Source organism: Mya arenaria, chromosome 5 (assembly GCF_026914265.1).
Source record: "Mya arenaria isolate MELC-2E11 chromosome 5, ASM2691426v1".
NCBI classification, from domain to species: Eukaryota; Metazoa; Mollusca; class Bivalvia; order Myida; family Myidae; genus Mya; species Mya arenaria.
Window position 1 is genome coordinate 24305681 of NC_069126.1, and position 11623 is coordinate 24317303.

General features: G+C 36.4%; 1 protein-coding gene across 1 annotated transcript; it reads right to left on the reverse strand.

The window, feature by feature from the left end:
* Positions 1-530: 530 nt before the first annotated feature.
* Positions 531-11490, reverse strand: LOC128235569 (furin-like). The gene is made up of 9 exons (XM_052950381.1): positions 11377-11490; positions 9163-9372; positions 8689-8789; positions 7734-7840; positions 7045-7159; positions 6136-6294; positions 3857-3978; positions 2433-2507; positions 531-649 (listed from the first exon to the last, which is right to left on the reverse strand). The coding sequence occupies exons 1-9, from the start codon at positions 11488-11490 to the stop codon at positions 531-533; spliced, it is 1122 nt and encodes a 373-aa protein (XP_052806341.1).
* Positions 11491-11623: the final 133 nt, after the last annotated feature.

Genomic DNA, 11623 nt, shown 5'->3' on the forward strand with positions numbered 1-11623 from the left:
CTTCTGACATAACATATATGGCCTAATTTATTACATGGTATACAAACACAATGTATACACCACCTGGGCGCAGTGTGTTATTGAAATTATCACTATTAATATGTGTAGTACGGTATACTTTACGACCTCGCTCAACAAATGTCATAAAAGCAAGACCAAATGTTACAGGACTATTTTCCGGTAAGAAACCATTGTTCGTTGTATGTAACCTCCATTGTTAGTTTCTTCCCTTTGTTATTAAACAGCCTTTAAAGACTTATGGGTATTTTTCTTCTTAGTCTCTTTGGTTAAAAATAAGATAGCAGAAATATTAATACATCCTTAAATTCTTACTTATTCATGAGCTAAAGATGGATACCAGTATGCAGCATAATGTCAACCGTTAATGGTTTTGGAAAGCCTAAACTAAGAACTTATTGTCCATATTCAAAACTAAACTAGAATACAAATCTTAAAAATGTGTATAGTTAAATACGTTCCTTATGAATACTTTTGAATTCAGTGTTAAGATCAACAGTTTTAAACATGTATCATATAAATCGAACGTAAATACCTGATGTCTCCCCACACCTGCCGTCCACACATTCTAGGTCACCGGAAAAGGAGCGGCACGGGGTGCTGTCGTCACAGTAGCCGTTTATCCGTCCGTCTATCAAGATACAGGGGTATGAAATTTACATTTAAATTTTGTAAAATTCATTGAACTAAATAAAAGTAGAATGATTTTTTAAAACCTCTCATTCAAATTATTATTGTCTATTGAACACTGATAATGTATTGTAATGTACCAGATGCTAAAACTCGTTTTACGATATTATGACATGGTATGATATTGCACAGACAAAAATATCACTTCAAACCAATTTAATCGAAGATACAATAAACGTTCTGCTTAAAGATGCACTCTTACTCCCAAATAAGATTTTCCACAATAAATACAATTGTTTTAATATACCCAAAAGGATGAATAAATGTCGAAAACAATGGTTCTTACGAAGGATACCAGGTTAAATTTCAAAGGAAGGTTAAAAAAAACATGGGTTTTTCTACCTAGACTAAAGAAGATCACAAGTTAATCTTTTAGCATTCACCAATCATTTAATATTTTTGCGTTTTCAGCTTTTAAATACACGGTTACAATTTTGTTATCAGTATTAAATATTTTCCATTATGCATTATTTAGTAAGTAGTTAAAGGTTCATCACCCAAATTCTATGTTTGTTATACATGTATATGTATTGAATAAGAGTGTCACTTTAAAGATCTCATAACGACCCATAGAAAGTCACTTTCTGACGACCTGTCTGTCAGTCAAACAGAGTCATTCTTTCTTATCGTTGATATCTTGGTGTGAGAGAGCATAAACATCTCTGAAGAAGACATTAAGACAAAAAATAGCGAATAGAAAATGTGAACAATATTAGAAAGTATAATGTGTTACCTTGGTAACAATATGTGCTGTAAATATGGAAGCCTGTCGAGCAGCTGACGCAGACGTTGTCCGGATTTGAGCACGCAGCTTTCGAATAACCGGAACAGGATTACATGCGCCACCTAGCGACCCGGCTGAAATTAAAGGGAGCAATAGTTTCAATAAAGACATTTTTTTAACTTAAATTGGTATTCAATATTGGTCTTCATTGAATCTATGAACGATGTAGCTAATCAGATTACTCAATATAAGTAAACGGACCTTTAAAGTGAATGATGTATGACCATAAGAGTTAAGTCGTTTATTTAATTCCAGCTCCTATATGTGTGTTAGGTCGATTTAAGAGACAGCGAAAATCTGACTAAATTACTAGGTACCGAGTAGCTAGCGCTTGTAACATTTCGTTAAAACGTGCCCCTGATGGTGTTTGAACCACATCTTAGTTGCTGTGTTTTTCATACTTCATAAGTCGAAAAATGAGCAGAACTCAACAAGGGGTCATTATGCACCAGTCAATTGTAACCACGCCCCCAGGTCCGAGGGTATACCGGGGATAGCCGGGGAAATGGGCCGTGTTTTTACCTTCCAGGTGGCCCAGCAGTGCCGGGTGAATGCGGTGGTTTTGTCCTCGAACCAAAAACAGCGGGGAATGAGCCTTACCTAGAGTCCCTTGGGTGCAGGGGCATTTGTCGGGGATTTTACCAGCAGTTCGTTCCCGCAGGGTGGGGATTTTACCCGGGGTAATGGCTAGACCGAAAGTCAAAGTCCCCGCTATTCCCCGGACCCCGGACCTGGGAGGGGGGGGGGGGCGAGGTTACAATTGACTGGTACAGTATCTTGAGGCTAGTTTGCATGTTAAAATCATTTTGATTTGCTAATAGTATTTTTAAATTAATATTGACCTATCAACAAACAGTTTGGGTAATATTTTACCAAACAAGAAGTTAACCAGTTATTTACAAGTGGCTACAGCACGCGATTAGCATTAATTAGGTCATACCACTTGGTGCTCCTGCGGTCGGGTCTGTGACGGTGCCGTACACAGTCAGCTGCCCGGAATACAGCTTCATGTTCCCTGAAATACGATTGCATACATACATATCATTTATTCAACATTAAATGTTACAACATTCATATCCATGAGACATAACATATGACATAAATCATATACAAAACATCGTGAAGAGCAAATACATGGTCAATAGAGAAGTAGATTATTTAGTATCAAAAATATTCTTCACATTATTAAGTTTTCGATCGTAACAAAAATGTGTGAAACCAAAATTAACAAACACTTTGCACAGTTTCTTGCTGTCTGATGATAAAAGTGTAATGAACTTTTGCTGTGTTGGCCATTGGCAAAATATGTGTTGAAGTATTCTTTGCAAGGTTGCTCGTTAATATGATCGTTTCATATGATTTATTTAATATGTTTTGCATTTTGGCTATAGATTATATGTCATTTAATGCTGAATAAACGTTTTGTTATGTTATGTTATAAACAAATGTTAAAAGGAAGTAAAAAAAATGAACATTCACTGTAACAGTATGTGTATACCACGTGATAAATTACGTCATATATGCTACACCAGAAGGCAACATTTTGCTTAAAATGAAGACTTAAATCAAATATAATTTTTCTTTTACAAAACCATTTTAATTAAAACAAGAATGCACTTAAAGAGCCCCGCCTTCGTTTTATTACCGGAGTTTGATAACTTCATAAGGTGTGTATACCACGTGATATATTGCGTCATAAATGCTACGTCGGAAGGCAATATTTTGCTTCGGATTATGACTTTAAACAAAGATAACTTCACTATCTCTTTATCATTTCAAATGAAACATAGCGCAGTCTACATCGCTTACGGAGGCCCGCCTTCGGTCTTTTACCAGAGTTTGATTGAGAGTTTAGTTTTCATAAACACTTCGACAAACCTTTTCACAATACGGCCGTTTGACGGAGCACTGTCAAAACAATATTTTGGAAAAAGGTTTGTCGAAGTGTTTGATGAAACTAATCACCTTATCAAACCTCTGTAATAACACGAAGGCGAGGCTCTGTAAGCGGCATAGACTGCCCTTTGTTTTATTTAAATTGGTGTAGGTAATAAAAAGTTGTCTTTGATTTAAATCTTTATTTTAGGAAAAATGTTGCCTTCCGACGTAGCATTTAGGACGTAATTTATCACATGGTATACACACACTGTTCCCTATTTGTTTGGAAATGAAATCGAAACCCTAGTTAAAAAGTGAAAATTCCATTATCTTAATATCATTAAAACGAACAGAAACTAAAATAGCAATTTGCAAATAAAAACTGACAACAAAGTAACAATTTGGAACTTTCTTTAAGATATAGACATGTCCCAAACCGATTTCCATACTCTTCGGATTACTTTATTATAAGGCTTAAGGACTTACAACCAGCGTTATATGTGGCGTTAAGGGCTAAAGTCCAGTCCCCTACCGGATCTTCCTCCCACAGGTGAACGGTCATAAACTGATGGTTCGTCTCTTCCTCCGCATAGTCCCAGTACCGCGCGCTAAAATATACATGTTAACAATTCTATGACTTTTGTACATCTTACGTAACTGACATTGGGTAGATTATCTCGAACATTGTTAACGGTAACAACCTATCGTAAACGTCATCGTTGTTTACTTTCAAATCTTTGCTATTCTTGAAGTATATTGGATAATATTGTGTTCTGCACAATTTCTATAACGATTTGAGACAATAGCCGTTGTTTATATTCAAGTAAAATATCACAGTATCAAACAATTCACGCTACAGTCGAACCCCGTTGGCTCGAACTCGCTTGGCTCGATTGTCCCGTTGGCTCGAACTGGATGTATATAACCGATTCTTTACTATTGAATGTATGAATTCACGCTTGGCTCGATATTTCCGAGGCTCGAGGTATTTTCCCAGTCCCTGTGAGATCGAGTCAAAGGGGTTCGACCGTATAATGTAGTTAATCACTATTGTACTCTTTGATACCGAAACTGCAGAAAAATACAGCTGCACTCTCACAGATATACCCGATTTGCAACTTTTTTTATTTTTTGCCTTGGAAAGAGGAAAATTTTGCGTAAATATCTGCAAACCAATGATATAAGATTGCTGACAAAAATCAGATCGTAGATTTTCATAATTCCGTTCGAAAATTAATGTTTTAGTGCTTAAACCGTTACTAACGGTTTAAGAAAAACGCACAAAACATCAATTTTTTAACTTAAATATAAAAATCTGCGATCTAATTTCATTGTAATTTCATTGTCAGCTGTCTTATATAATTGGTTTCCTTGTATTTTCGCAAAAATTGGCTCGTTCTAAGACAAAAAATAAAAATGTTGTCAAAACGTTCAATCTGTGAGAGTGCAGCTTTAAAGTATAAAACAATGTTCTGTTTTTGTGGGATGCGAACCCACGCCGGTACAGTCAAGGAAAAATTAGAAAACCGACAACAAAACCTCACGCCCACAGGGACACAAACATACGGATAAATTAACCTTTAAGACTTTTGTTGAGCCGATTTACTAACGCTATACAAATGGTGGACTGAATAAAACAATATTTGAGTATAATATTTTTCGAAGTGTTTCAGCCTTCAGTGTCTTAATTGTAACACTCCAAATGAATTGTCACACTGTATTTCGTCATACAGATAGTGCATTTTACATACACATGAGCGCAACCCCTTTTATACCAGACTAAAATACATTTTTCAGTTTAATACTGTCAATGAGAATAAGAGTTTCGTGATTTGGTATATATGTCCGAATTGTCATGGTTATTATGTGTACTAAATTTCAAGTGAATATCTTGCATAGACGCCGACATATAATGACATTTTGACAATGCCAAAATGAAAATGAGAAAGAGAGCAGCTATTACAATCAAAGCGCGTTAAGCGTTGAAAGGCTGTAGACACCAAATGCGGGATTTTACTTGTTTTCCATTCAGTTCAAAGGCAATAACGATTGAACCCGATTTTTTACCTTGAGTGGCACCAGACTGTAGCTGATGAGTGCCTGTCATTACCTAAAAGAGTAGGTAAAGTGATGATTTTTTATACAATAAGCTAGTTTTAAAATATAAACTGATAAATCATTGCAAGGTTATTGTTAGTGTAAATCAAACTAAATCCGATATTGGCTAAGAAGTTTTGATTATTTGAAGTTGGTAATTTAAGGCAGAGTATTTTAGTCAACACATTTCCATCTACATTTGTGTGAATTATCTATAACTATCTATTCCTTCGATTCCTCACTAAAATTTGTTTAAGATATTAACTTTGCAATCTTAAAACGTGGAATTTTAATTTGCACTATTTCAATACGCATTACATTATTCGTCCTCTTTTGTAACCAAGGGGCATTAATTCTTTTAAGATGTCATGTCAAGAAGTAGATCTGACGATTAATGATTTCGTTTTGAATCATAAGAAAATAAAACGGTACTGATTATAAATAAGTGGTCAATTTCATAGTTTGATTCTCAAGTTTGCCCAAACATTTAATTCAGTAAATCAGCAGCTAGTCGTTATCGATTTAATCAGTGAAGCGGTAGAAATAAACAGTGGCTGTACCAAGTTATCGGGTAGTTTAAATAGTATAATGTAAACCACTAAAATCTTAAAGATGTAAATCTTTGACCATTAATTAAAGGCACAGCAAAAACCAAGCAGCAGGTGCACCTGAATAAAGTCACCTCCGTCCCTCCCGGAGAGTAAAGTCCCAATTGTACTTTCCCGCGCCATTCCGGTGTGTAGCGAATCTTCACGGTCACGTGTTCAATGTAGGCCACCTGGCACGCCGTCATCGAGAGCGTGTCTGTAATAGCTTCCGTGTCAGACCTGGAAACGATTGTGGTAAACGAAACATGTTATACTTATACAGTCGAACCCCGTTGGCTCAAAATCGCTTGGCTCGATTTCTTCGTTGCCTCGAACTGGATGTAAAGGACCGATGTCTTTCTGCTGAAAGAAAGCATTCACGCATAGCTCGAATTTCCTGAGGCTCGAGGTATTTTCGCCGGTCCCTGGGAGTTCGAGCGAACGGGGTTCGACTGTTTAAGAAAAAAATTGGAAATATTGAAATATAACCCACGTTTCTATCTACCATTACAACCGCGATGATAACATTTCGATTCGGACCAGGGATGGTATTCAATATACAACTTAAGTCAATCTTACGGTCATACATCAGTGATTGCACTCACTGTATAGGTCCTTTATTTATAACACGTACTCCGATTAGCTACATCGTTCTGAGATCCAAGTAAGACTAATATTGAATAACACCCCTTGTAGGACACTGTTTTATCCTAAACAGCTATGTGTGAAACGGACTTTCATGACATGCGTAAAATATTTACAATGAGATCTTACTAAAAATATTATCATTTATCAAAAGTGTTTCATTTTATACATTACAATTTGTTTTATAGATTTATCAGTGAAATAAAAATAATATTTCACCGTTTTAAACAGTGAAGTAACAATTTGATAATTTTTTACAGTTCAAATAGTAGCCCAAAAGCCATGATACTAGAATAGTTATATTAAGATACGATTTTGTCCGTACCTTAATTAATTTGTCCGTACCCTGTATTAGTGGAAAACTCGTAACAGGAGAGAACGTCAGGCACAGTCAGCCAGGAGGGCGCCGCGTCCACCATAGCTTCCGCATCCAGCAGACCGAAACCAAAATAATAACTCACTGAAGCATGAATATAACGCGTAAATTAGTTTGACATGTGAACATGTTGCTATATAGTATATATAGTTGTTGTATTGGTGAAGAAGTGGTGGATCCGTGACGACATCGGCGATCGAAACTGTGTGTGACAGACGCCTATACGTCACAAAGGGATGTTTAAAAAGGGAATGTTTTTAAAAAACATACAAACCATGTCATTCTTTTTCTATGACACTTGTTAAATAAAATAAGATCTTACACTTAAATGAATACATAATTATCCTCATTTTCATTTTTGTCGAATGTCTGAATGGAATTTGCCTGAAAACAACGTTTACGGCCATTTGACAACAGCTTTACACGAGGTTATTTAGATGGATATTTATAATAAATTGACATCAGCAGTATATGAATGGACCTTAGCGCGTAGAAAGATGCTTTCGCGAGTACACAGACCTTACCTTATATGTTTAATATTATGGTTACTTAAATCCGTCATTTTACAGCAAAGTTAGTATTAAAGGACGCGTTTGCGAGTAATCCACGTAACATTCTGACTCAATATTAATGGTCAATTGATACGAGCTTTACTTACCTTCTTTCCCAGCAGCGTTAGTGTAGACGGAAGCGTTCGAGTGTAACCCGGTATTATTGGCCGTTTCTACAATCAAGTGATGCATATCTCGCCATGTTAGGTCCGGACTGAAAAAAAACAAACAAGTGTGGATAATTTTTCGATTTGCACAAAAATACATAACCATGCTGAGGAAAATGACCAAGCTTTAAATACTAAGGCGAGTATGAACGTCAATATACGTTTGCAAAATCTGATGTTTAAATTGATTGGCAATGTAAAGGATGTATGTTGTTCAGTCTAACCAACAATTCTACTGGGTACAAGTAGTCCATTTAACTAACTTATTTTTCAGAAGGGACAACTGCATTGATTTAATTATGTATTGTATCTCAGTTCCCTCCCCTGTACTAGGTTGATCTTCGTTATTTATAGAAGTATTATGTAATATAGTTCCAATGAGGTTTTAGTCAGAATTGCCAGAATTTTACGAGTTCAGAGGAGAATTCCCTTCCATATCCGTACTTTAAAGTTTGTTAACTGTTAATATATCCAAATTATCACACACTCTTACTTCTGAATAAACAGGAAAAGATATAAACTAAACATTATTCCATGTATGTTTCAAAAACTGATTTGTATTGAAATTTGGAACTCTCGAGTATGATTTTCAACTTCACATGGACTCAGTTGAATTTTCTGGTCTATTACAAAAGTCTTGAGCCGAAACTCAAGTTTAACCATAGGTTAACATTTTGTGTGTTTTAGTATAATGTTTATGTTTTATTGTTTATTTTGTATTCTCTGATTACTGCGTTTGCCAGACATTGTCCCATTTTAGCACGTGTCATAAACTGCATGACGTAGGTATCACGAGATCGGCGCGCAGTAAATATGCAGATGTATTATATATAATAATAAAAAAACTATGACTAAATGTATTGTTAAAAAACGTGTCAACTGTATACACGCATACTTTGCCTCGAGCGTCAACGCAAATATCCCGGCAGCCAGAGGGCAGGCGGCAGAAGTCCCGGAAAAATCGCTCACGCAGTCGTCGTTGGGTCCCGTCGTATACTGAAACACAATGTCTATGTTTCACATAGATTTAGGAGAAAGTTCAAACATTATCAAGAACAATTTTCCGAAAGGTTTAGTGTATTCGATAACAAAGCAATCCTCAGGTGAAAAGAAACCAATTGGAGGTAAGCTCGACGACGCGAGGGACCGACCTTTTAGCTCGAGTCACATAATGTTTCGAGATGTGACTTTATTGCCTTCTTCCTGAGGAACAAAATATAGGAAGGAGAGGCCTAATGTCAAGATATCTTGTACAATGTGTTTTGCTTGGCTCGAATTTTCGTTCACTCAAATTTTTCTCGACGACTCCGTCGATTTCGAGCGAACGGGTTTCGACTGTATTTATGGCAAATTCTAAAACGTAACCTACTATGTCCGGGTTAGGATCGTCTCCGCTGTACGTTCCGGCCATGGCGGAAGTACACCACTCGGCGTAGTACGTGGGCGCCCCGGTCTGAGAGACTGCGTTAATACCGATCGTATAAATACTGCTCGCGTAACCGTCTGCGTTGCAATCGTCTTCGTCCTCCCCGCCATTTCCGGAAGCCCAAACATAAATGGCACCCTTGCCTGACCGACCCTACAAAAATAACCGAGCGTCATGATAAGGGAGGTGAAGATTATAAGTATCTTTCATGACCGAGAGTATAAGATAGGTTCATCCCGATCCGAGCGTAGGGTGTTTTGCGGAAACGAGGTTTACCGAGTTTCCGCAAAACACCCTACGCAAGGATTGGGATGAACTTATCTTACACGAGCGGCTTAGTCCAAATAATTGTACGTTGACGGATTTTTTTTTAGATTTTTGATATGGCAAATCCTTCACGTACAAATTGTTTAGTATCAAAAGTGGGTAGTTGTTCCGATCAGGATTCCGGGTTAAAGCATATAGCGTCTATAAAATATCATAAAAACAAGAAATATTACCAGATAATGTTATTTTATATTAGTTCCGTACACAAAAATTAAATATCCAACTTATAATAATGAGTTTGACGGCTTTTCTTCATTTCATTCTGTCAAAACATTACGATATATACATAAAGGGCACCTGCAAGGCTTTAGGGCACAGTTTTAAATCGCTCGGAACATTTCGGCCATGGCCGAGTTGTAACGATTGTATAACGAGGTCTATCTCGAAGCTTTGTCGGAGGAGGCCGAGTTATTACGATTGTATCGAGTTGTTCCCCTTCGCATAATTGTTGTCTGTGTCAGTCAACTTTCGTTTTATTGGAAAGGTAAACAACATGTTTTAATGCATTAAATGCTTGTTCAGTGCAAAATAACATTTCACTTACATGGTAAAATATGAATATAACTCTTTATGATCAATTTCAACCATAAAATACTTCACTTAAAACAATTTCAATATTTTTATAACACCCCCGTTTTTTGCACATTCCCGTTTAGACGTTAGGGATTGGAAGAATCCCGTATAACACGTCTATTATTTTAGACTAACGAGCGGCTATGGTGAGATGCTTTTTCTCCCACCTCAGTTAAACAAAATAAAGAAAAAAAAATGTATTTTTTTGCTTGAACTCTTTTGTGCGTAGTGAAAATAAATGCGTTTGGATATGTGATAGTTCGTGGTTGTCATGGATATGCGTAAATAGTTCTGAGGAGAGTGCAGCATTATTTCTTGAATGGTGCGTGAAAACTGTTTTATGATGCCATTTGAGGCGAGAAATAATTAATTACCATTCTAAATATTGCTAAGTATAGATGGCCGGTCATGGTGCTTCTTTTTTCTCTTAAACAGGGTGAAGAATCACGTGACTTAAGGGGGTCAAAAAAGTAATTTGAAATTAACGTCACGTACTTGTATGTTTACATCGGTTGTGACCCGTGGTGACCCATGTAAGAACCCCTTTAAATCACGTGATCCTCACCCTGCTACAGATAACTACACATACTTTATCAAAGACTCCTTCATTTGGCTTCTATTATCTCTGTATTCTTATAATTCACTTACATCAGTGACACCAGTTTTTAACGCCTCTTCTAAGACATCCGAAAGTGGCGAGATATTTTCTCCATCGTCCACCGGGCCCCAGCTGTTACTATAAATATCCACGTAGTCGAGTTTGTGTGTTATATAAAATGTGAATATGTTTCTTCAGTGACAATGTTGTCACATTAATCTTTTTTCTGAAATAAAACTCCCATAACAAAAACTACCCATGAAAATGTAAAAAAATCTATGTTTTATTTTACATTTTTTTTATGCCAGAAATAGTTCGTTTCTGAACCATGTGGTTTAACACATTTATAAATATGGAAAAAAAATGTTGACCGGTAGCCGCACCACCAGGCTGTTTGCATTCGTAAGCAATTCTTTTTGGTAATTCATGGTGTATATTTCGTATTCTTATGTGTACAAGACGGCTGCTTTCAGTTGAAGCTCTTGTTTAAATAAGCGTGTAGTGTTGACATGATATCTTCTAGATGCCATTAGTTAAGTGTAAATTACATGATCTATTTGAGTAAAAATATTCGGAGCTCCTCGGCCATTTCATTTTCAATAAAAATGGCATATGAGTTCCGAATGGAGTAGAAATGGTCTGTAAATGTTGACTGCTACCTTAGTGTTGTCTGCGACAATATCATCATCATATTCATCATCAGAATAAGTAGATGATATCGGCAAAAAATATTCGATAAAGTACATCGAGACCATAGGCGACGATGACGCCATAATTCGATAAACAACTACAAGGTACCAAACGAACACCAAAAGGAATATTATTTTGTTATTATAACAAATTATTCCATGTGCAATTCATATATTAAGGCATCGGTGATGTACCTGTTTTAAAGGGCCTTTTTGT